The sequence below is a fragment of the Macrobrachium nipponense genome, chromosome 7 (genome assembly GCF_015104395.2).
Source record: "Macrobrachium nipponense isolate FS-2020 chromosome 7, ASM1510439v2, whole genome shotgun sequence".
NCBI classification, from domain to species: domain Eukaryota; kingdom Metazoa; phylum Arthropoda; class Malacostraca; order Decapoda; family Palaemonidae; genus Macrobrachium; species Macrobrachium nipponense.
In genome coordinates, this window is record NC_061109.1 from 52120346 (window position 1) to 52147307 (window position 26962).

The 26962-nt window shown below is 43.8% G+C and overlaps 1 protein-coding gene across 3 annotated transcripts in view; it reads left to right on the forward strand.

The window, feature by feature from the left end:
- LOC135217718 (dyslexia-associated protein KIAA0319-like protein) overlaps positions 1-26962 on the forward strand; it is a 248419-nt gene that overhangs the window by 58816 nt on the left and 162641 nt on the right. For all 3 annotated transcript variants that reach the window (XM_064253707.1, XM_064253708.1, XM_064253706.1), the window contains exons 3-4: positions 5083-5302; positions 20066-20562. In XM_064253707.1, coding sequence (XP_064109777.1) covers positions 5083-5302; positions 20066-20562 — 717 coding nt within the window. The remainder of the gene's footprint in view (positions 1-5082; positions 5303-20065; positions 20563-26962) is intronic.

A 26962-nucleotide genomic window follows, 5' to 3' on the forward strand; every position in this document is an offset into this window, starting at 1 on the left:
CCCAAAAACTGAGAATACCTTCTAATCCTTTGCCGAGGAGTTTTGTGGTAAGGAACTTATCTGATTTGGTTGGACATGAGGAGGAAGAAAGGCTCTTATGTCCAGTCAGGGCTATTAAGCAGTATCTGTTTGCCACTAAGGGTATTAGAGGACAATCTTCTAAGCTCTGGACCTCGGTTCAAAATCCCTCTCGTCCTCTTTCTAAGAATGCTATATCGTTCTTTATTAGAGAGCTTATCAGGGAAGCTCACTCGCAGTCCGAGAACGACCAATCTTTCCGTTCTGAGAAGTTAAAGCTCACGAGGTTAGAGCAGTGGCAACTTCTTTAGCATTCAGAAAGAATTTATCTTTAGCTTCGATTCTTCAGAGCACGTTCTGGAGATCGAATTCGGTTTTTGCGAGTCATTATCTCAAAGAGATAGAAACGGTTTTTCGAGAATTGTAAAACGTTAGGTCCGGTGGCGGTTTCTGGCATGGTGTTGGGAGAAACGGCACAGGGGTCGTCACCTCTATGCTAACTTTTCACCTTGAATAGGTTGTCGAGTTCAAGGGAAGCTGGGGGTACTGAGTACCTGGGATACTCACCAGTCTGTTAGGTCAGATTTTACAATGGTTGGGTATATATGTTTTTAAATCTGGTGTTGGTGACAAATGTTTTGTATGATTGAATTTCTGGTCTTAGCCCAGGGCAAGGGCAATCTTTGTTGTTACTATCCTCCGTCAGTCAGCCTTGACTCGCTTGAACTACGGAAGGATTCCACTCCTGTAGAGGCTAACTTTGGTCAAATTCCAATTCCTCTACAATAGTAAGAAGAGCACCGACCAGAGGCAGTAACAGTCTGCTGTAGCTCTCTTACAAGGTAAGGTACAACAGACACCTTGAGTGTTTACTGGTATTGCAATAAATGTAACCATTTGAAAATACTAGTGGTCCACTGAATCCCACCTTCCCATAAATGTGTAATCAGCTCTATAATTGTTCGGTAAGACACTACAATAAAAATGAAATTTTCATTATTAAAATGAAGTTTTATTGTATACTTACCGAACAATTATGATTATACCCACCCTCCTCCCCTTAGGTGGACGGACGGGCAGAAAGAATTGGATTCACCTGGGCAGTTGTACCTGGTTCTCCCGCGAGTGGAGGGAGATGACGTCATCACCACCAGTGTTGGCGACGCCGACGTGCTAAATTTGAATTTAGTATCCTGCCGCTCGTGGAAATCACGGCTCTATAATTGTTCGGTAAGTATACAATAAAACTTCATTTTAATAATGAAAATTTCATTTTCATCCTTACTTGTTTTTGAGACGTAGCGTGTCCTCCGTAGTTCTTGAGGAGGCTACGGCAGTTGGAGATTCATCTGCGCCATTGTTGACTGTATTGATACCAGTTGTCACCACCCACTCCTTTGATAGGGTAGTTAGTAATCTTCCTTCTTCGTTCCCATTTATATACCTTAGGTGTGTGAGACGTAACGTGCTTACCGCGGTAATTGCTGGGGGCTACGGCTGTTGGCAGTTCGTCTGCATCTTAGTTAGCACCTTTTGTGCCCTCGGCCCCCTTTCTTAGGGTAGCTGGTAATTTCCTTCTGCGGCTCCCATTGCTTCCGCAGTTCGTAACCCGTTATTAATGCACTATGTACCGCACACTTGGTTCTCCACCTGCACAATGTCAGCGCTAGGTGCTCCGGTGGTTACTCGTAGTGACTTCTCTCTCTCCTTATTTTCTCAACTTTTTCCTGCTGTTTTTCGGTTCCACCTTAAACGGTTTTCAAGGTGGGTTCGACCTTGATTCCGTGTCTACTGGGAGCACTTCTTTCCCTCACTTGCTCCAGACTCCAGTCTAGGTTTAGTATTGGTAACGGGAGTTAGTTGGATCGCGTTTTGCGACCTCTTCGCTCTTAGGTGTGTGGCTCGCCTATTGTCATCCCCAGTCTCGTGTCATAGTCACTGGTGAGTGCGGAGTTTCACAGTCAAGTGAGACTGGTTCAAGGTTAGGTCATCATCATGGTTGGTACACGTTTGGCGCAACAGTATGGGAGTGACTTGCAAGGGTGGGCGTTCATCGCCAACCCCAATGTACATTCGGCTCAGGCGTAATGTTATTGTCACTGGGTAGTGAGGGTATGCGCAGTCGAGTGACCTAACTCTTACAGGTTTCGCGGAAGTCGTGACAGTTCGGTTGCTCTCTTGTGAGGGGCCTGCCAGCGGTCGGACAGCAGGGGTTACATCATCATGTCTGCGGGGCTGGGTGAGTGCGGGTTGCGCAGTCGAGTATGACTTGCACAGGAGTTTATCATCTTGTTGGTATATTGTTGCGCAATTGGTTCGGTAGGCTCAGATATGATGGGATCTTGTATGTCGTTTGGTATCGAGCACCCAGGCGTAGTAGGTTCCGGGTTCTTGGGTGCTGCTCTTGTCGGTGTTCGGCTTTTCTCCTTTTTCCTGTTCCGGTGTGGCCGGACAGGTCTGACAGAGGATACATACCTTTGACGAGAGACTCGTTTGCTAGTTGTGGGTTTTTGTTTCTCCGGCGAAGTAAGTGAGTATAACGGATTGTGGACTTGGTCCATTCTCTCTTCCCACATTCCAGGCTCCGGAGGAATCTCAGTTAATTCAAGTAATGTTTGATACGTTGTATTCAACCAAACTAGCAGTCTCAAACATCAAGTAGGCTAGTCTGGTTTCGGCGAGTCTGGCAGTTTTGTGGGGAAGGACTAAGCTAGCATCACTTTTGTGTTTAAGGTAGCGGGTAACTCCTCTGCCGGAGTCTGACTTCCGGTTTACGAGTCAGTTGAAGTTTTTCTCTATTGGGTTCCTTCATTGATTCGTGTGGTAGGGGTTACGGATCATGAGGCTCGTATTTGGAAGACACCTTTCACAGCCAGTGGGAGGCCTTGTCCCACTCTGTGTGTATGTGGTGAGAGTTCATTGGTATTTCTCTGAGCCTGGACTGTTTGATAACCTCTTCACTTTGGTTTTGAGGGGGTTTGCATACCAGACTAACATTTCTGAGGGTTATGTTCTTGTTAAGGAGAGGAGGGACTATTGTTAAATCATTGCCTCAGCGCTATCCGGACACTCATAAGAAAGGGGTTCTTAGTCAACCAAGGGCGCAAAGTGTCGCGGAGGGCTACCCTTTGGCTTCCGGAGGAATGTTTTGCTGTCGGCGATTGTGTAGGTGGTTATTTGAGAGTCGTTGTGGTTTTTCACAACACCGTACCTTAGGGAATTTCATTTTCTTCAGAGAGGTTACTCTCGGGGTTCCTGTCGTTGCGGTAACTTTGTTTATAGTTGGCTTGGTAGAGTTAGGGTGTTAGAAGTTTAGAAAGGCAGTGATAGTCTAAATGAACTTAACGGTGTTAGAAGTTTAGGGAGCCAGTGATAGTCTAAATGAACTTTATGGTGTTAGAAGTTTAGGGAGGCAGTTATGTCCGGTGAGAGCATTGAGAGCTTATGTTAATAAGACGAAGAAACTGAAACCCAGACTCAGAAGCTTATTCGTTTCCCCCAAAAACCCCTCTCGGTCGATCTCCAAAAACGCAATCAGCTTTTTCCTCAGGGAAGTTATTCAACAAGCAATAACTGAAGGCTCAACCAGTTCAGATAATACAGGGTTGACAGGAGTCAGAGCTCATAGCATCAGAGGGATGGCAACTTCGGCAGCCTTCTTAAGAAATTTTTCAGTATCGGCGATTCTGCAGGCAGCGACTTGGATTTCAGTTTCGGTTTTCACTTCCTTCTACTTGAGGGATGTTCAGTTTCAGTCCGATGAAGGGTTTTCTTTAGGTCCATTCGTGGCAGCGGGAGCAGTTATAGGGGATAGACGTTAGTTAATACGAGTCAGTGATCAGAGTTAGTATTAGAGTAGGGAGCGAATATTAAGGATATGTAGGAGGTATTCATGATAGGACATATCACGAGAGGATTTTAAGTATTAGGACAGATAGGAAAGAACAGGTCTGGGTCTATCTGAGGGTATTCTTCCAAGTGGCAACCAGGCAGAGAACAGACAGGCAGGCACAACACTACAGGAGAGAACAGCACTACGAACGACGACACCGTCGCGGATGCACCGATGGACAGACACCACAACGTTTTTGGTTTTCTCCTCCGTACATGAGAGGCCTAAGGCCACATGGGAGGTCTTCAGTTTCCCTCCATACATGAGAGGCCGAGAGCCACATGGGAGGTCTTCAGATTTCGTCCATACATGAGAGGCCGAGAGCCACATTGGAGGTCTTCAGTTTTCCTCTACTCAGGTGAGGCACATAGCCAGCTGAGAGGAAACAGGTTTGTATCCCTCCCACACTCAATGAGTTTTGACCTTTAGGGTAGAGGTGCTGGGAGTTTTTCCCTCCACACATGGGAGGCCTAGAAGGCCACACATGGGAGATTAGTTTGGACGATAGACAAATGAACTTGAGACTGACTAGGGTACTCGTCTCCAAATGCATTCTGGTAAAGAAAATGAGTCGGGGAGTGTTTAATTATATTAACTGACAACTGGTACAGTGGAGGGCCGGCAGATTTGATTCCCCACCTCCAAATTAATGTTGTTAATCGGGCTTATTCAGGTGTTCAGGGGGTGTAAAACTAATATTGTAATACCTACCTGAACACCTGAATGATTCCCACCCTCCTCCCCTCTCATACAGAGTTATTGAGTTATGATGGACGTGAGAGGGCAGGTGTGACCGGCCCGTGAGGCAGGGCTACCAGCGGTGGGCTGGTAACTAGGTAACGAGGGTGTTTGCCAGGAGATTGGCAACACTGATTGTTTATTTTAACTAAAGATTTGGTAAATTTTTAATAAATGAGGGTTCGGGCTGGTAAGTGACCAGGGCTTGTTCAGGTGTTCAGGTAGGTATTACAATATTAGTTTTACAATAAAAACTTCATTTTATAATAAAAATTCCATTTTCCTGTATATTACATAAGATGACCAAGGTCCTTCAAACAGAAAGCTGATTTCTAAGAATTTTACAATGCTATATAATTAAGTTTTTATGAATTATTAAGGGGTTTTATATTTCTTAGAACCTGTTTTTAACTAATTATACCTAATGTTTTCAGGGAAGTATGAGCATATGGGTAATGCCACTGATATTGAATCTTGTACCCGTTTATGCTGTTTGAGTAGAAGCTGCCATGTAGCTATTTTACATGATAATAGCTGTGCTAATCTAGTCTGTAACAGTGCCAGGGATTGCCAGATCATCCCAGGAAAAGGAACATACGTGGTAAAGGTTCGAAATGTTGCCAGTGAAGGTCAAGAAATTGTAATGGAGACCAGGTGATTATTGTTTGGTTTTACCTGTGAACAAAAGTTTTTGTGTGCAATAGATTATTTGAAATGAACTTACCTCTCTGTTACAAATGTCTGAAAGAGCAAAAGATTATCTTGGTTGACCAATTAAGTCTGTCCGACTGGACTCCACCAGGTTGGTCAGAGTTCAAGTGCCAATTCCTTCTCATTCATTTGTCAATACTATCACTGTGAAGATCAGTTCCAGTCTGAAGTTTTGGCTGTATTTGTTCCAGTTGTTTTGATTTGCTTTAGTTAGGATGTCTTCTGTTTCTATATCTTAGAGTTAGATATATGAGATTTTAATTATGCAACTTACCCAGTAATTACTTAGCTATAGTTTCTGTTATTCGCAGCAGTATAGATTCAAATTTCGCAGTAGCGACCAGGGGTGTCATTTGGGGGTGGCCGGGGGCCGCAACTAGTGCTGTCCCCCCTAGATTCAAGTTGCCCCCCCCAAAGTCTCAACTGCCCCCCCCCCCTCCCTATAAGCCCCCCAGCCCCCAAGAAGTAGCAGCACCTGGTTTCCATTTAGTCCGACAGAAATTTAGATGTGTCATCACATTAAGTTATGTACGTATTTCTATCTATCTATCTTTAAAAATCTTACCAGTTGCCTTTTCTGAGTTGCTAACTATCCCTAAAATTTTGTTTACCATTCTAGTCACTATGCTAGTAATGAGACCTGTGAACTACAACTGAGGATGACTGGCTATTGTATATGTTGATAGCCACAGAAAAACGTGGTCAATTCATTTGATTTTGAAGAACTAGACACTGTTGGTACCCACTGGTATAATTCTGTATAGGAATGTAATTAAAAAATTGTATAATATTCCATTTTGATTTTGGTACTACTTTGCTCATGTGGCTTCAAAAAGCACATAAAATGGCTCACAATAAAAAAAAAAGCTGATTAGGCTCGCATCGCTCGCCAAACCGTCTTTGCCTCCCCCTACAAAAATCTGAAATGACTCCCCTGGTGTAAACATCTGGTGTCGGCAGCAGTTATTCATTTTTCCCCAGTTATTTGCTGGATTTCGGTATAAAAACCGAAATTGGAATAGCTTCAGCAGAAAGCTTCAGGATGAGTTTTTTCCTTGTTTTGTTGGTTTTTTACTGAAGTATTACATGATTAGTTTGCATTTACAGCAAAATTGCAGTTAATTGGTCAACTACTCTTTGACAAGTGTCTGACTATATGTAGACATTAGTTTGTCCGACCAATGTTTGTGCTTGTTTCTGACTAGACATCACTTGATAATACGTTTCAGTAGTGATCTTTTGATTAAATCATCTTTACAATGAGTAAAGCAACAAAGTAGAATGTTGCTGAGTTAATAATAAGTGTAATAATGTAAACATGCATTAGTTACCTTCCTGATAGAGTAGTGTAATAATGTAAACATTTGTACCAGAAAGATGTTGGTGTTGAATTTTAATTCCGCAAAGCGTTTTTGCAGAATTAGTAATTATTATTGTTGTTATAAAGTTCTGATATAAGTTTTTTTCACCACTTTCTCTTAATAGCATGTTCGCTACTGCAACAATATTACAATAAATTTAAACACTTATCAATCTTTCCTTTACAGAATTGTTATAAGTGAAAGGGTGTAATGTAGCAGGAGAGAATTAGTCATGATAGGCTTTTGGAGTACGATCTTTTGAGATTTTATTAAAAGCAAGAATAGAATAATTATTAATTATAGAAAGCAACTTTCATTGTAAATGAACAAGAATCCACTATAGAGAGAACATCCCTATAGAGGGCTGTACTTAAAACAGTTATAGGGAACAAAGTGAAGTTGCTAAATTTAGCAGCTGAGCTTGAATCAAAACAAAGCTGTTATGTAGTTAGACTGACAAAATGGTACGCTTGCCATTGAAGCTATTAGTATACCTGGTGCCGAATTATTCTGGCTGATCCAGTCTTTAGTCATATATTTTACATGAAGTTATTTCTCTCATTTATCTTATAGTTAACTGAAGCATTCAGCGGCACTGTGCAAACAGTGGCACCGGTAGTCTAGCGGCACCCGTACGTCCATTATCGCCTGAGAGTCCATTGGCGTCCCGGTGTCCATTACCGCTCAAGGATCCACTGGCGCCCGAGCGTCTGTTGGCGCCTGAGCGTCCGTAGCGCCTGAGCATCCATAGCGCCCGAGCATCCATTAGTGCCCAAGCGCCCAGTGGCTCTTGAGTGCCTAGTAGCAAACAGTATTGACTTTATATCTTGCTGTACTTAAATAGACTTGAAACGTACTATAACTAATTTGCAAACAATTCAAGAAAGAAACAGCCATCCAAAATGTAACATGTTTGTAACTAGGGTGGTGTCTGTTGTGAAATTGAGAGAGCAATGGGCAGAGATAAGAAGGAACCATGATCCACACATTCTAATGGATCCTAATGTCAAGTTCAATGTCACAGAAGATGACCCTGAACCAGACCCCCTTAGTTTCTCCAAAGGAGAGGACTATGAGGAAGACAAATGTACAGAACAAAGACTCACCTACCCCACACTATGTTACCCGTAGAACATCATGGCATGCCTTAGCCACTTCTGAGAGAAAGACTAGAAGAAGCAGTTGCAAGTCATCACTCGGAAGAGTGTCACCTTAAACAGTGGAAAGCTGAGATTACCATAACTGAAACAAAAATACATCACACTTCCGACCGTGATCTTACCCCCTTGATTTCCACCTTATAACTAAGCCTAAACCTCTTGATAAAAGACTTTAAATCAATTTATTTATTGACTTGGGACTCACCACCTTATTTACACCACAGAATTTTTACAACCTCTACTGATTGCTCAAGCCCTCACAGAATGTGGTGTTTACACTGGTAACATCCTCACATGTCAAATAAAAGCAGCCACCAAAGGACTGAGGCAAAAAAAGACATCACTCTGTGGTGGGCAGATAAAACAGCAGTCTTCGTCATGATTATTACTATTGAACACCACGTTTGATGAGACGAAGTTTAAACAAAGAACCCTGTGGATGACATGAAGAGAGAGGCAAGTAGGATAACTGGAGTCATCAGTTTACTTGCTAATGTCATACACCTCTCACCCATCACTGGAGACCATAAACCTGGGAACACTTTGTGCCCTAATGTCAGGCAAACCACGCACCTACCTATGGTTGGCTAAACACCTCACTTAGATCTTCATGCCTTATGTGCCCAACCACCACATCCTCTGTTGATCAGCAGAGGTCTTAGGAAAGATCAGGGGCATCCCTGGAATTGGAACTACAGTACGTATGGCCTCTGTGGACATCAAATCTTGATTTACCAACATTCCTGATGATGAAACAATCGACTTCATTATTAATGGCATCTGCGAGGACCCATCCACATCCCAGATAAATATCTCAAAGGGTCCCTATGGGCCCTTCTTAACTCAGGAGCCAGGGCAATGTATTGATATGCAATACCCCATGCCGGCAAAACTTTGAGGTCAGCAAATTTACAAAAAAAAACACATCAATTGAAAGAGGAAGATATGCAAATGCACATGGTGAAAAAAAAATTCTTAAAAATTTTCCCTACCTTCCACTAGAAGTTGAAAATCATAAATTTACCAACTTATATATGTTTTTTCTAACAAATTATTTTATTTTATTTTGTAAAATTATGATTAGAGGTCACACAATATCAAAACAAATAAGAAATAAAATCAGTAACAAATAATTTGCATATTTGTTGAAAAATATATACGTAAATTTACTGAGAAGAAAGATTGGTAACTTTTTTATTTTTACATGTTTTTCTAATATTTCTTTACTTTTTTATTTGCAAAATTACATTTACAACTGACATACTATTGTAAAAGACAAGACCAAACACCCTTGGTATATTAAAGGGATTTTGACGTAAGGAAAAATCTATTTCTGGGCGATTGGTTCGTGTCGCCAGCGAAATATCCTTTAATCCATTATTTCTAAGGTAAATGTACTAACACATACCAGAGAATAAATAAAATAAAGAAAAGGTCAGTACAACTGACTCGCTCACCCTCCAAGAGGGTGTCGGTATGAACACTATGGCGAGTGAGACCACTACCACGAACCGCTTGCCAATAGAAATCTCCCACTACAAAATCCTCACAAGAGGGAGCGACCCACAGAGTGGGCAGCAACTACTACTACTCCATCCCATGCTGCCGACTGCTGCGCCTCTGGTGGCCATCCTGAAGTTAGCAGACAATCTTGAGCGATGGGATGGGTCAGGGCGGGATTTCGCTGGCGACACGAACCAATCGCCCAGAAATAGATTTTTCCTTACGTCAAAATCCCTTTTCTGGGCTCAGTTCGTGTCGCTGCGCGAAATCGTACCAGAGAAATAGCACAAGATTGTAAAGAATAAAACCAAATAGACAAAAAGGTCTCAAATAAAAGATAACATAAAATAAAGAAATATAATTGCTAATAAATATACATATACACAATGATACAAAGTTAGAAATATTACTTAAATTTAACTTAATGCTAATAATATTTCTTAAAATTAACTTAAATTTAACATATATACAGGGCTTACATGGAATATATGTTGAAAACAGTATCTGTGTATAGATATGTACAAATAAATGAAAGCAATTATAATAATAACTTGAATAGAACAAACTTCAATAATAATATAATAAAGGAATGTATATGACTTAGTATACAAAACCCGTAACCATTGTAAATACGATGTGTCACCCTAGCATAAAAATAAGGGGATCACATCAAAGAGATCATTATATACAATCAATTGTGAGTGGCCCTAGCAAAAAAATAAGGGGCACCCACTATATCATCATAAGAGCAGCTAAGACTCAGTAAACGGTAGATGAACATGGCGGTATAGAACGACTGTGGGTGAGGCAGGTAGAAAGGAGGACTGGATCTTCTACTAAAGATTAAGCAGAGTCGGGGGAAACTATGTTACCCGCCGCAACTGCTGAAAATTTCAGAGCTTCCAAGGACTTTAAGTAATGCCGTTTAAATACTGTCGGCGATTTCCAACCAGTATATTTTTTCAAGTCATCAAAATTCATATGCTGGAAATAGTTAATTGAGGTGGCTACTGCCCTGACATCATGTGCTTTAGGGAAGGAGTCAGGATTGGCTTGCTTAATAAAGTACAGGATCTGCTGCCTGATGCCTTTAATAGATATAAAGTACACCTTTTTCTCTCTTAAAGAGAGGACCCGATGAGGATGAGGAGGTCCTGGACAGAAAGGCTCAGTAAGGTCGTTACGGGCAAAGAGAAATATCTTGTGGAAGGGGTACAACCTTCCACGGTTCCCACCTCATCAAAGGATCTTCATTCTTTGCTATAAAACTACGTTCCGGAGAAAGTAGCACTTCCCCTGTGGGAAGAAATTCAACATGATCCGGATCCCTGGATAATGCCGACAGTTCTGAAATTCTAGCTCCTGAAGCCAAGCTTAATAAAAATAGAGTTTTTCTTAAGAGCATTATAAATGAACATGTGTCATTATCAGTTTCTGAAGCCAGCTTTAGAACATCATTTAAGAACCATGATACTGACGTAGGCCTAACAGAAGGTCTAAGTCTAGCACAAGCCTTGGGAATAGACGAGAAGTAGGAGTCTGTCAAGTCTGTATTAAAACCAAATTGAAAAATCTTTTTCAAGGCTGACTTGTTTGTCGTAATAGTGCTAGCTGCTAGCCTTTTTCAAAATAAAGACCTGAAAAAGGATATAGCCTGAATTGATTGTCATGATTCTAATATCTGAAGTCTCTCAGGAAGGTTGCTAACTTTTTGACTGCAGCATCATACTGTCCCTCAAAGTTTGACTCTCTTTTATCAGATTCCAAGAGAGAATATTTTTGAGGATCAATATTCGCATCTCTTTTAGCTGCAAACTTCATGAAATCCATAAAAGTTAGGGTTTGAGAATTCCTGAGGAGCGAACACAGTCTTCGTTTGTACTGACTGGGAGAGCCTGGGATTGGGAATTCGAAGAGGACGAAGACCCAGTTCCAGAATTAAGGGGGTACCAATTGCTCTTCGGCCAGTCTGGGGCTACTAGAGCCACTTGACCCTTGAATGACCTGAGTTTGTTCAGTACCTTCAGGAGAAGATTCACTGGAGGGAAGACATAAATCTTCTCCCAGTTGTTCCAGTCTAGGGCCAGGGCGTCCGTGGCATAGGCCAGAGGGTCCAGGTTGGGGGCCACATAACATGGGAGTTTGTGGTTCGCTTGAGATGCGAAGAGATCCACTTGTAGACCTGGAACTCTCTGAAGAATCCATTGGAACGAACTGTTGTCCAGTGACCATTCCGACTCCAGAGGAACTGATCGGGATAGAGCATCTGCTATGACGTTCCTCACTCAGCTATATGGGTGGATGGAGGAGAGGTGCCAACTGAACTTGTCTGCCAGGGAGAAGATGGCTACCATGACATGATTTAGATGGCGCGATTTGGAGCCTCCCCTGTTTATACAATGGACTACCACTGCGCTGTCTAAGACTAGCTTTATGTGGGAGTTCGTTGGCGGACGTAACCTTTTTAGAGTCAAGAACACTGCCATTGCTTCCAGTACGTTTATATGGAGCTGACGGAACTGGGGTGACCAGGTCCCTTGAACCTTCTTGAACTGGGAATATCCTCCCCAACCGCTTAACGAAGCGTCTGTGTGGATGGTAATCCCCGGAGGAGGAAACTGAAGGGGTACTGATATTGACAAGTTCTTGACTTTTGCCCAAGGCTGCTAGGACGATTCCGTAGAATCTGAGGGACTGAGGATAATTTGTCCCTGGACCTGACATTTGCTCGTGAGCGCCAGATTCTGGTTAAGTCTTTCAGTTTGGCTTTCATCAAGATGTTCGTCACTGATGCAAACTGGAGTGAACCCAGAATTCTTTCTTGGGTTCTCCTTGATGCAAGTCTGTGTCCTAGAAATTGCTTTACTGACTTCGCTATTTCTTTCCTCTTGGCTGATGGAATCGACAGAGTATGGGAGGATAGATTCCACTGAATGCCCAGCCACTGGAAGTTTGACTCCGGGGTGAGTCTTGATTTGGTCCTGTTTATCTTGAAGCCTAGATATTCCAGGAACCTGATTACTTCCAGTGTTGCTTTGTGGCATTCCTCGACTGTTGGAGCCCAAATTAGCCAATCGTTGAGATACGCTACTACCATAATCCCTTTCGATCTTAGTTGTTGGACGACCACTTCCGCCAACTTCGTGAACACCCTGGGTGCTACGTTGAGGCCGAAGGGAACTACCTTGAAGGAGAATGCCTGCTCTCCTATCTTGAAGCCCAGATACGGGCGAAAGTGTCTTGCAATAGGGATATGATAGTATGCGTCTGTAAGATCGATAGAGGTGGTGACGGCCCCACGGGGAAGTAAGGTCCGCACCTGCGAGATGGTGAGCATCTTGAACTTGTCGCAGCGAATGGCCAAGTTTAAGCGGGACAAGTCTAAGATTACCCTTCTTTTTTGTGAGCCTTTCTTTGGAACGCTGAATAAGCGCCCTTGAAACTTTAATCTGTTGACTCTCGCTATTGCCCCTTTGTGAAGGAGGTCCTTCGCATACTCCGTCAATTCTTTGGATGGAAGTTGGCGAAAGGTCTGGGTGGGGGCGGATTCGCCACCCAACTCCAACCCAGGCCTTTCGACACAATGCTTTGGTGTCCCATTTGCTGAAATCCCCACCGGTGGCGGAAGAGAAACAGCCTCCCTCCTACCTGGAAGTCCTCATTGGTGTTGGTAGCCTCCGCGGCCTCCCCTGAAGTGCTTTCCTCTATTAAGGGACCCTCCCGATCCTCTCTGACGAAAGGATCGCTTACCTCTGCCTCCCTTACCAGAGCGGTCATACTTCTGAAAGGCCTGGCCTTCGAACACTTGGTTGAAGGCTGGGAGACAGCGTAAGAGGTGGAGGGTTGAGGCTGGGGAGAAATCACATAAATAGGCTGTGATTGAGCCTTGGAGGTAGAGGGTTGGGCTGCCTGCACCAACGGAACGGCCGAAACAGGCTGGGCAAACCGTTGCTGTTTCTTCTGGTAAGGCTGGAAACGTCTGGGTTTCTTCTGAGCCTTACCCCTGACAGCTTGATCTCGGCGTCTCTTTGCCGTGAGACCCCAGCGATCCTTAAGGCTTTGGTTAAGTCTCGTAGCCTCCGCCTGGACCTCCTTTACCATTGCATCTGGGAAGAGGTCTGCTCCCCAGATGTTTGATGAAAGCAACTTATTCGGTTCATGCCGAATAGTTGCTTCTTGGAGGACATGCTTCCGACAGTTTGTTCTGGCTGTGGCAAACTCGAACAAGTCAGACTGCACCGTTTGAGTCAGTGACTTGGTGATTAGCTTGAAAAGTGGCTTGGAACCATAAGAAATGGTAGCCACCTCTGTCATGGCCATGGTATTGAGAGACCTGGCCAGCCTAGACTTGGCATCAAATTCTGCCTGAATGAGGCTATCCGGGAGTCTAGGCAGCTTCTCACCAAACTGCTCCATAGCACAGTCCGGTTTGAGTTTGCCCGCAGAAAAAGTGTTGGGCAGGTCTTCCCACAAATCTCCGGTTGAGGGAAGTAAAGGAGATGTAGGGTCCGCCTCCTTTAGCTGCGGTAACGAGTCCCCCTTCTGGGCCGCTGGGATAGTGACCGTAGCAATCTTCGTCAGGAAAGGAAGCGGAGTACCTTCTTCCATTGTGAAGATTGTAAATGGACTCTTAAACGGCTGTATCTTCGTGTTCGAACAGTCCATGTCCTCTAAACACCTGAGCCATTCTCTTTGAGCCTGGTCTCGTGAATAGAGGACTGTCTCTTTAGGGACCTTATCATCTCGTGTCATGGCCGCGGCGGTGAGCCTGGCGTAGCCGATGAACGGAGGTTGGAGATCTTCCGGGTAGAACTCGAAGTCCTCAATCCTCCGAGTTCCACATTCCGGGATAGAGATAAGTCCGTCCTGGAAGGGGGCGTATGACGCTACTCTCCAGGGATTGTTCATGCTGAACGGAGGCAGAGAGTCATATGGTGGCAACTGAGGTATCCCCGTGCCGAGAGGTGGGGGAGAAGCTAGCGGAGCTTGACTCAGTCCGGCGATAATGTTGTCCTGGGAGTTGATCCTATCAGACAACCGAGAGAACATCTGTTCCATACTGTTCTTGAGAGACCCCACCAGATCCCCCATGTGTTGCAACAGGCCAGCATTGGGATCCAAAACCGGAGCTGTTGCGGAGGTGGATGGGTAGCTCTGAACAGGAACCAAGGGAAGAGAAGGAACGGTTGACTCGGCTGGAGTGTGTGATCTCTCCTTGGAGGATCTACTCCTTGAGGACTTGGAGCCGGACCCAGAAGCTCTAGACCTCTCTGCTCCGGGGTTTGTAGCCGGAGACTTACGAGATGTTGACGCCGACGACGTCTTTTTAGACGACGACGACGTCTTACTCAAGGTTTTAACCGCTTGTCCTTTAACCTTAGGTTTAACAGAAGCATCAGGAGAAGTATAAAGCTCGGCTCCTGTAAAGCCTTGGAAGGAAGCTAGCAAAAAAAGGGCATGTGTATACGCTGTGCGCTAACTGAAAGGATGGCCACCAGAGGCGCAGCAGTCGGCAGCATGGGATGGAGTAGTAGTTGTTGCTGCCCACTCTGTGGGTCGGCTCCCCTCTTGTGGGGATTTTGTAGTGGGAGATTTCTATTGGCAAGCGGTTCGTGGTAGTGGTCTCACTCGCCATAGTGTTCATACCGACACTTGGTAGGGTGAGCGAGTCAGTTGTACTGACCTTTTCTTTATTTTATTTATTCTCTGGTATGTGTTAGTACATTTACCTTAGAAATAATGGATTAAAGGATATTTCGCACAGCGACACGAACTGAGCCCAGAAATGACTAAATTTACAAAAAGACATCAATGTGAGAGAGAGATGCACTACATTCCCCCTTCAAGTCAGAAGCAGAACTGAAGTCCTGAGATGCCTAGACTCATGATTTTAGCCAGTGTTAAAGTTGCCATTAGTGAATTTATGTGCTATAAAAGTATTGACACGTCTTTCCCGCCTGATTCTTTCAAAATCGACGGGACTTAATATTGTTTATCTACAGGATCAATCCGTTCATCATCCCAAAGCTGTTATTACTACTCCCGAGGAGCAATCCGTCCAAAGGTTAAAATATGCACAAAGGAGGCCCTTTTGCCACTTATAAGGACCACATGTATAGGCAAAAGGATGGTGTTGCAGTGGGGTTTCCTTTAGGAGTGCTTTTTGTCAACTTTTACATGGGTGCAGTAGAGTACTGTTGCAGGTTTTTTTCCAAATCCAAAAACCAAGCATCTACACATGTTAATTGACAATATATTTGTACAGGCGGAAAACGAGAATGAAGGAGAAATGTTCTGCCACTCATTCCTAGAGTACATTTCTGTAAACTATACAGTTGAGTTCTGTAGCAACGGTCAGCTGCCATTTCTGGACGTCCTTGTTTGCCAAACTGACAAAGGCCTGAAAACCTCCGTTTACAGAAATTAGACTAACCTTGGCCTTTGCCATAAAAGAGAGTACGTGTCCTTCAAGATAAAAGAACACTACCTCTTAAAGCCTTTGTATAGAGGGCTGTAACTTACTGCTCTTCTTGGCAGGACACAACCAGGAATTGGACAGTCCAAAATACTTTTAAACAATGGATATTTCAACAAGTGAATCAATAAAGAAATATGTATGACACTGGATTGGTAGTACAATAACTGTGAGCAGCTGCAGCCCAATCCACAAAGAAGTGTTAGATTTTACTATAAGGTGAGGATGTACTCTAAATATCTAGAAAATGAACTTCATTATCATTCAAAGTCATCTTAAAATATTACCTTAAAAATATATGGCTTACAGCTATGTGTGAACACTCCTTCAACTGTTACTTATACCAAGGCAAAAACTAATAAAGTTAATACCCCTATAGGTAGTTTTCCTATGATGTCACAGCAGACGAGCACGTGATAAGCCGCCACCATGTTTTAGGTCAACCATTGTAAACAAAGGAAATATCAAATTTCACTGTTATTCTTAGGAATTTTGAACCATATCACAAAAAATGGCAAGCAAGGACAATTCACAAACAGAAGATTGAATAAATTCAGTCTCTCAAGCCTGCGGTGCATGAAAGATCTATATACAAATAAGCTGAAATTTTTAAATAACGAAGACCAGTACTAGTAGACACCTAAACAATGGAGTTCTGATGTGGATTTGGTGCCTGCAGATACTTATTGGCTAATGATGTAAGCCACTACATATTGGACCAGCTCAAGGCCTACAAGTCTCTGGAGGCTTACAACTAGTATTTCCTATCTGACTGGGTGAAGGATCTTAACCCTTACGAGCCGGCCAAAAAAATCAATATGCACCACCCCAAGGTAGGGAAAATTTGAGGTCGGCCAATTAAAGAAAAAAAAAACACATCAATGGAAAGAAGATATGCAAATGCACAAGGTGTACCAGAAGTTGAAAATGACTATTTACAAACCCTTGTGGGGCCTCTTTTACAAGAGAACCGTAAATTTTACCAAGTTATACATGTTATTTTTCTAATGAATAACATTATTTTATTTTTGTAAAATTATGATTACAGCTCATACAATATCAAAACAAATAAGATAAAATCGTAACAAATTCTGAGTATATTTGTTGTAAAATATTCACAGAGGTCTGCACCACCACTGCAGCCATAAGTAATCACCATGCCAGATTGAGCCATTTGGTATGATGAAAGCTTACATTAAGCTAAGGTTTGTCACAAATGAAAATTATGAATATTTATCTCTTCGATTAAAGTAATAGAATTTCTTTTCTACAATTTAGTTAAATCGTTCTAGAATACTTTCACGATTAGTACAAGTTTAAAAGACAACATTTGTTGACAAAACCAGTAACATACACATTTACTTACTATTAAACCTTTTTATTAAACCTTTTCAATAATGGACAAGCTTGTTTTTACTTTAATGATGTGGCATATATAAAATTAAGTGCCACAATAATATGCTTCCCAAGTGTGATGTTTTGGAATTATGTTTGAGAAACCAATTGTGATGTACATTTTATTAAACAACAATAACTCCCCTTGATGTCTGTGTACAATTCACAATCTATACTTCAAGTTTTAAAGACACGACCAAAATAACTTTGTTCATATACGAAACAAACACTTTGTTCATATACGAAACAAACCTTCGGTCTTAACATTTGGATAATACTAGCGCCAAGCTGGAAACCAGTAGAATTAAAATTAAACCTGTGAGATCCAGGTACTATTGGCATCTATACCAGGTCATGGGGCATGTAGTACCCAGAATGCCCTCAGCGTCCCGTGACCAGCCAGTTACTTTCCTACCGCCTTGAAGATAGGACGTGGTTACTTTCTATCTGTTTTAAAGCCGGTTTTAGTTTGGCCGATTTTATTCATTTTTCACTTTTTAATTTTTCTTTCTCTGGGTGTTATTAGTGTGGGTGTGATCTGATAGGTGTTTGTATGTTGTGAGATGGAGAATTTTGCTTCAACAATGGGAATTTCTTCCAGTTCTCGGAAGAGACAAAGGAAATGCCCTGGAGTGAATGGGTTTCCTTGTTCAAGATTTTTAACTTCGGTGTCTACAGATCCTCATCCAATGTGTAGTAGGTGCAGAGAAAACGTATGTATTATTACTCATCCTTGTTCAGTTTGTCATGGTTGGTCGGTGGAACAGTGGAGGAAGTTTTATGAGAAAGGCCAGTACAAGAGAAAGGAGATGACGCCATCTGTGGATGACCAAGCGTCGTCAGCTTCTTTTGTATCAGCAATACACCAGACTGCTACATATGTTTTGTCGCCTGCTTTTGATTTTTCCCATACTCCAGTTTCTTCTAGCGATTCGCTATTGGAAACTCCAGGAGGGGTTTTGGGTAATTTTATGCATAAGAGGGAGAGGTTCAAGACGATAGGATGGGCTCCTTCACTCAGCCACACCAGTGGGGGATTGCCTGGCAAATCACTGGAAGGTGTGGCAGGAATTTGGAGCAGAGCAGTGGGTGGTGTATCCTCTCAGAGTCAGTTATGTATTTGATTCCGTTCGAAGTAACCCCATCTCTGACAGAACAACCATTACCGCACCTCGCTTATGCTCAGGAACCTCAGAAGGCTTTTATTCTGCAAGAGGAAGTGAAGATGATGGAACATTCCGTCAAAGGTGTTTTGCAGCAGAATCTTCCTTGATTTTTAGCAGCTCCAGATCATCTATCATTTGACAGAGAACAGAGAACACACTGGCTGTTAATGAATTACTTTGTGAAATATTTATGCCCTAGGCTTTTTCAATATTCACCATTATCACTAATTGTGTTAACAATTGATAACACTCATCACTAATGAAGTGATCTAAGCAGATTTTCATGTCTTGTCGGCTGAAAATTAGCCCTGTTTATCCTGAAAATCCACAGTGCTCTCCTTCTATCTCTTGAGTTTCATCTCCTTTATTTCTCACAGCAGCAGGGACTGAGTAATACGATTTGCCATCTCTGTTTGACCTATTGTGGCACCAAACAGGCTGCAAGTGTTCACCATATTTAAAGGATTAATAGGTACAATATCATTACAAATTTCTGGAAAATCGTTATTATGATTGTGGGCATTGCTTTTGCTTAACGCACCTAACCTACAACATGGCCTACTTCTATGTTGACATCTGGGCCTCATTCTGGATCGATAGCTATCTATAGTCAGGCACACATATTCTTTCATACAGTACTCCAGCCTTACCGTTTTCTATTAATGTATATACAGTAGATAAGGGTAACATTGGTGCATTCTCAAGTAAAGGGAACAGTTAAGTACTGTACCTAAATATTTAAATATCCATTAAAAAATTGAATGATACAGAGTTATGTTCCACAGAAAAATCTGTGAATCTGTGAAACATGAATGGGTGGTGGTCGACTGTAACACTACAACAAATACAAAAAATAGTTTCAAAATTTCAAAGCAAAAACATTTTACATTATCTTAGTTGCAGTAAATAAAAAAGTGCTAACTAGGTGTAACAATGCACTAGCTAATTAGCAGCAAATCCAAATCAGAAAAAGCTTCACTAAAACAATAATAAACAAGGAAAACATTGCAGAAAGGGTAGTTTCTGTGGATAAACTACTTACGAATAGGTGCATTTTATGAAGCTAGAGGTCCAAGTGATCTTGGTGACTGGAAATTGTATACTGAAAAAGAGCTAAAATAAATGATTGACAATTAAAGAGGGAAACAGATAAGTAGTATATTAAGCAGTGATCCTACAGAATAAGCAATAGGTGAATGAGGATAGAGCTAGTAACACTACCACAGGTTTACAGAGAATGAAGTTTTATGGTGACACACCCCTCTGAATCAAGAAGAATAGAGTACCTTTTTCTGTTTTAAAAACAAAACATTAGTGAACCTGGGAACATTCAGAACTCAGATAGTATAGGAATATTGTACTATAGGAAATTAATGGGGATGTGATGATGATAATGGATTTTCTTTCAAAACAAAAGTTTAATATTTTGCACCTTTTTTAGATTCATCGTTCTAAAATACACATGAGAGTATTTGATTGTTATTTGTTGATTTTACTTTTCAGAGTGTACATTTGCATGATTTTGTCTTATCACTTTTTCTTCAATGCTGATTGGGTATTAAGGACTCCAGGTATTAACAGTGTAAATTATATATGTATTTGGGATTACTCTTTAGTGAGTAATTGATTCTTTGTTTTATTTTCAGTGGCAATGGAAGTGCTGCCGTGAAGAGTGTAATTAATTCTGAAGGTCTGCGTGAAAATGTTTTAGCAGTTTCGTCAGACTCTAATGACAGAAGATGCGAAGTAGGTCTTAAAGAATGTAATGAGAATGAGGTTTGTGTTCCTTTAGGAGAAAAACGAAGAGATGGACTATGCAAATGTGCTCCAGGGTTTCATAAGTCGTTGGTTACTGGAGATTGCATTATAAAGGATATTACAACTGTGTCCTCCAAGGAACATCCCACCATAGTTAATTTTTCTAATGAATCAGAAAGTAGCACCTTGCCTTATGTTACCAGCACTGTTTTTCCCACATTAACATCTACCACCGATACTGTTCCTTCTACTCCAGAGACTGGAAACACCTCACCCAAACCAGATAAAAAGCTTGTTGTCAGTGTTAATAATAAGACAGTGTATCTTACAACTGGGAGCCAGACATATGAAAAAAGGGTAACGTTATCAGCTTACGCTATTGGAGGTACGTTTTTTTTGTTTTGTTTTATCTATTTGTCATCCATTGGTACTTTTGAGAATTCATTTAGATAGGATATGTCCTTTTAATTGTTTGCTTTCACTGTGTTGATTTGTATCACTACAACTATACAGGCAGTCCCTGTTATAGGTGATCCGGTTATATGGCGCTTGTGTAGCGCCGGCGTCAAAATGCGTTGATTTCCTGTTATCGGCGCCAACACATACCTAACAAAAGGCGCCATTAACTGGTTATTGGCACCAAAATCTAGTTATCGTTGCTTATCACCAATTTTCGGTTATCAGTGATTTTTGCTTATCACCAATTTTTGGTTATCAGTGATTTTTGCTTATCACCAATTTTTGGTCATTAGTGATTTTTGCTTATCACCAATTTTTGGTTATCAGTGATTTTTTGCTTATCACCAATTTTGTTCATGCAACTTACCTGTCAGATATATATATAGCTGATAATTCCGACGACCGACAGAATTTAAAACTTACGACACACGTAGTGGGAGTCAGGTGGTTAGTACCCATTCCCGCCGCTGGGAGGCGGGTATCAGGAACCATTCCCATTTTCTATTCATAATTTTTCTGTCGCCGGTGTTGTGAACATCTGTTTACAGCACCTCCGTCTGGATTTGGAAACTTTTGGCTACTTGAGTATCCCTTTTGGTTCTTTTTTGGATTAATTGACTTGGATCGGTGGCTAGGCACACGTTATTAGTGGATTGATTTGATTTTGGTTTGGATTTCTCTTGGATAATATGTCAGGGTCTAGTACAGCTAGCGCTAGATTTTGCTCTAGGACTGATTGTAGAGGTAGGCTACTGAAAGCTTCAGTAGACCCACATACGGTATGTAAGGGTTGCAGGGAGCATGAATGTGTGTATGAAAGCCATTGCAAGGAGTGCGAAAGATTAACAGATTCTGAGTGGAAGGCGTATGAGACCTATCTTAAGAAACTAGAAAAGGATAGGTTAAGGAGGTCTTCCTCCAGGAGTGTTTCAGGTGTGCAAGAAATTAATGTTTCTCCTGTTAACCCTCCTTCTGTTAATCCTCCTAACCCTGTAGTGTTGCCTCCGGGCCCTGAAACAGTGTCAGTAGAGAGTAATACTTTGTCCTTAATTTTGGAGTCGATTCGAAATTTAGAATCGAAAGTGTTTGCTCTTGAGAGCAAAAGTGATGTGCAGAAGTGCAGTGATACCCCTTGTGTAGTGGAGGGTGCGTCAGATCGGCCTCGTTTCGCCTCTATGCCTGGACCTCTGCTTGACTCCCAGGACCCGGGGAGGGAGCATGTCGAAAGCCTAAGGAGGGTTACAAGGAACCCCCACCGATCTGGCGTGCCTTCGGCAGTTACTGATGAAAATCCCCAGACTGCCAAGGAGCGTGCGCGTGCACGTCTCCTCAAGGAGTGTTTTTCGTCATCGGAGGCTTCATCCCCACGTAAAGGGTGGAGTTCTCACGGTGCTTCCCGTCCGCTGAAAAGGACGGCGCGTGTTGGTGATGCTTCACGTCCAAGTTCTCCGGAACTGCGATCTTCTCCTGACAGTGCGTTCGCCGCTTTTCTGCCGCAGAAAAGGCGTAGAGAGTCTTCGGACCTGGATTCGGGTAATTCGTGCGAGCGATACAGTCGCTCTAGAGCTCGGGAGGAGGCCGTGCCTGGGAGGAGGAGGGAGGCGTCCCCTCGCTGCTCTCCTGCTCACAGGATCAGTCCCTCCCCAGAGCAGGAAGATTCGCCAACCAAGGGGATGCTTCAGTCACTGCAGCAACAACTTCAGGACGCTGTTGCTTCTAGAGAGTCTCTTCCGCGTCGTCGTAGGAAGGATGAGAAGCTTCCTGTGAAGAAGTCAAGACCTTCTCTTTCTCCTCGCTCACCTCTCTCTTCGTTCGAGTCTCCCTCTAGAGTTCGTTCTGCTCCCCAGCAGCTCTCTAGAGGAGGTGAGAAGTTTGTTTCTCGCTCTCAGGATGAGGTTTCACCCGCTCGCACGTGTTCGAATGTTCGTAAGCGAGCTGTGGACGCTGAGCGCCCTTCTGTGCAAGTGGAGCGCGCTTCCATTGCCGCCAAACACGCACCTGTTGTTGATAAACGTGCGCCAGTGGACGACGGGTGCGCGCTGGCGCCGCTCGGCGCGACGCCAGTTGGAACTAGCCAAGCGTGCACTAGTGGAACACGTCATGGGTACGACAAGTGGGCGCCACGCCGGGTGCATTAGTAGATGCCGAGCGTGCACCTGTCGGCGCCAAACGTGTGGCTTCGGACGCCAAGCGCGCGCTAGTGGACGCCAGTTCCTCACCAACGCAAGTTCAGGTGGAAGAGGGAACCCTACCTGTTTGTCATATTTCTTCAGGACTTCCTCCAACTTCTCCAGTTTCTGAAGAAGGAGTTAGCGATGATTTAGTCGAAGCAGAGGAAGAGCAGCAGCCAGCTCCTGTCTCATCGGACTACAAAGTTTTGACGCGTCTTCTACAGTCGGAGTTTGGAGAAACTTTCCAACCGGAAGCCCCTCGTACTCCCCCTTCTCAATTTTCTTCTTTTAAAGCATCGAAGGCATCGGGGTTCGTTAAAATGAAGAAGTCGCTTTCCACGAAGCAAGCGTTCCGGAAAATCCATGATTGGATGGAGAAGAGGAAAGCGTCAGGCAAGTCCTCTTTTGCTTTGCCGCCATCAAGACTCTGCGGAAAAGGGGGCATGTGGTACGAGACAGGAGAGGACGTAGGCGTTAAACTACCAGCCTCTGCTCAGGGTGATTTCGGGAGCATCGTGGACGCCTCCAGAAGAGCCCTTCTGTCTTCATCAAAAGTCTCTTGGACTCATAACGAGTTCGACTTCCATCTAAAAGGCCTCTTCAGGACTCTAGAGGTCTTCAACTTTCTCGACTGGTGTCTTGGAGTTTTGGATGCCAGGTCAAGGAGTTCTGATACCATTAGTCTGGGGGAGCTGTCCAGTGTACTGTCTTGTATGGACAAGGCCGTCAGGGATGGTTCTGAGGAGTTGGCTACTCACTTTAGCTCGGGGATTCTCAAGAAGAGAGCACTCTTCTGTAACTTCACAGCCAAATCCGTCTCTCCAGCGCAAAAGGCGGACTTACTCTTCGCTCCGTTTTCAGACCATCTCTTCCCCCAGACTATGGTTAAGGACATAGCATCGAGCCTTCAGGAGAAGGCAACGCAAGATCTTCTGGCTCAGTCCTCTAGAAGACCAGCAGCTACTTCTTCTTCTGGCGTTTCTTTTACCAAGAAACCGAAGCCCTTTCGTGTTGGATCTTCCTCGAAAACAGCCTCTCGAGGAAGAGGCTCTTCCAGAGGGAAAACCCCTGCTCCGTCAAAGAGTAGGAAGTGATTTGGAAGTCCTTCAGACGCCGGTAGGAGCCAGGCTTCTTCTGTTCGCGAAAGCCTGGGAAGAGAGAGATGCCGACCCTTGGTCGCTAGATATTGTAAGGAAGGGATACAGGATTCCGTTCATGAAGTCACCCCCGCTATCCTCAACACCAAAGGATTTGTCTCCTTCGTATCGAGGAGAAAAACAGAAAGTGCTTTTCGATCTGCTAGAACAAATGATCAAGAAGCAAGCGGTGGAACAGGTCTTCGACCTGGAATCTCCAGGTTTTTACAACCGTCTGTTCCTAGTGCCGAAACAGTCGGGGGGGTGGCCTAAACCTCTTCGTCACAAAGAAAAAATTCAAGATGGAGACACCTCAATCTGTGCTGTCAGCTTTAAGACCGGGGGATTGGATGGTCTCACTAGACCTCTAAGACGCGAATTTTCACGTCCCCATCCATCCCCAATCAAGGAAATACTTGCGATTTGTCCTGAAGGGGAAGGTATTCCAATTCAGGGCACTTTGCTTCGGTCTGACCACAGCGCCGATGGTTTTCACCATTCTGATGAAGAACGTGGCGAGGCTGCTTCATCTGGAATATAAGGATCTCTCTCTACCTAGACGACTGGCTTATTCGAGCTTCATCGCGAGACCGGTGTCTGGAGGACCTGCACACGACCCTGTCGTTAGCGAAGTCCCTGGGGCTTCTGGTAAACCTCGAAAAGTCACATTTGACTCCTTCTCAATCCTTAGTCTATCTGGGGATTCAGATGGACTCAGTGGCTTTTCGGGCTTTTCCGTCCCAGGGGCGACAACTTCAATGCTTGGGAAAAGTGGTGACCTTTCTGGGGAAGGAAACATGCTTGGTGAGGGAATGGATGAGTCTGCTGGGGACCATTTCCTCACTGGAGAAGTTTGTTTCTCTGGGAAGGTTGCACCTCAGACCTCTTCAATTCTTCCTAGCCAACAATTGGAAGAACAAACAAGATCTGGAGGCGATCTTGTGGTTAACGAGAGAGGTGAAAGATCACCTAAGTTGGTGGTCAGATCCACGGAAGCTCGCAGAAGGGCTCTCTCTCAAACTTCGGAACCCCGACCTAGTGTTGTTTTCCGATGCGTCGTCCACGGGTTGGGGAGCAACACTAGGAGGGAAAGAAGTCTCAGGCACCTGGAGAGGGGAACAGGTGTCCTGGCACATCAATCTGAAAGAGCTATCAGCGATTTACCTGGCGCTCAGGTTCTTCCAGGAGGAAATCTCCGGCAAAGTCATTCAGATCAACTCGGACAACACCACAGCACTGGCATACCTAAGAAATCAAGGGGGAACTCACTCGCCTTCTTTGTTTGCCATCGCGAAGGAACTCCTGTTATGGGCGAAAGCGCAAGACGTCACTATCCTGACAAGGTTCGTGTCAGGAGTACAGAATGTTCGAGTGGACCTTCTCAGTCGACGAGGACAGCTTCTACCGACAGAGTGGACCCTTCACCAGGAGGTTTGCCAGTCGCTGTGGAACCTGTGGGGTTGTCCGCAGGTGGACGTCTTCGCAACTTCCAGGACGAAAAGACTTCAGCTGTATTGCTCAGTTTCTGGACCCGGGAGCAGTCGCAGTAGACGCCCATCTTTGGAGTTGGTCGGGTCTAGACCTATACGCTTTTCCCCCGCTCAAGATCCTCGGGGAAGTAATGAGGAAGTTCGCGGCATCAGAAGGAGCGAGGATGACACTCATTGCCCCCTTCTGGCCAGCAGCCGACTGGTTCACAGAGGTGATGTCCTTCTTGGTAGACTTTCCGAGGACTCTGCCCTTAAGGAAAGATCTACTCAGACAGCCCACTTCGAGAGGTACCACAAAAACCTCCCCGCTCTGAGTCTGACTGGCGTTCAGACTATCAAGAAGTTGGCCAGAGCGATGGGGTTTTTCAAGACCTGTGGCGAAGGCGTTTGCACCGCAAGGAGGCCCTCCTCAATCGCTCTGTACCAATCGAAGTGGGCTGTCTTCAGATCCTGGTGCAGGAAGAAGGGCATTTCCTCCACCACAACCTCTGTGAGCCAGATAGCTGACTTCCTTCTTTATCTGAGAGAGGAAATGAAGTTAGCTGTTCCAACTATTAAAGGCTACAGGAGCGTGCTTTCTGTAGTCTTCAGGCACAGAGGACTCGATTTGACTAATAATAAAGACCTTCATGATCTCATTAGATCTTTCGAGACTAAGAAGGTCATACAGCCTAAAGTACCCTCGTGGAACTTGGATGTGGTGCTCAAGTTCTTGATGTCAAGTCACTTCGAACCGCTTCATTCAGTTTCTCTGAGGAATCTGACGAAGAAAACGATCTTCCTAACCGCTCTGGCGACAGCGAAGAGGGTTAGCGAAATCCAGGCCATTAGCAAGCAGATTGGGTTTTCGGACAATAATGCGATTTGTTCTTTAAGTCCTGCGTTCTTAGCAAAGAACGAGAATCCTTCCAACCCGTGGCCGAGGACTTTTGAAATCAAAGGGTTGTCAGAAATAGTGGGAAATGAACGTGAGAGATCCCTGTGTCCTGCCAGGCCTCTAAAGTCTATCTGCAGAGAACTAAAGCTTGCAGAGGCTCGTCTGACAATTTGTGGTGTTCAGTGAGGAAGCCTGATCTTCCTATGTCGAAGAACGCACTGGCGTTCTTCATAAGAAGTACGATTAAAGAAGCTCATGATAAGTGCAGTGATAGTGATTTGAAGCTTCTGAAAGTGAAAGCTCACGAGGTGAGAGCTATTGCTACTTCGGTAGCTTTTCACAAAAATATGGCACTCAAAGATATTTTGAATGCCACATTTTGGAGAAGCAATAAGGTGTTCGCTTCACACTACCTGCGGGAGGTGAAAGTGACATACGAAAATTGCTTCTCCCTCGGACTATACATTGCTGCAGACACTGTTTTGGGGGCAGGAGGTAACACTCATCCTATCCTTAGGGATTAGGGGGGTGGGGGGTTTTTAAACTTGTGTTTTATGGTTGTGGGGTGACCGCCTGGGCGGGTCTCCCTTCCATTAGCTTAGTTAAGTGGGATACCTTTGGTAAACTAAGCAGGTGTGTATTTTTGCCTCGT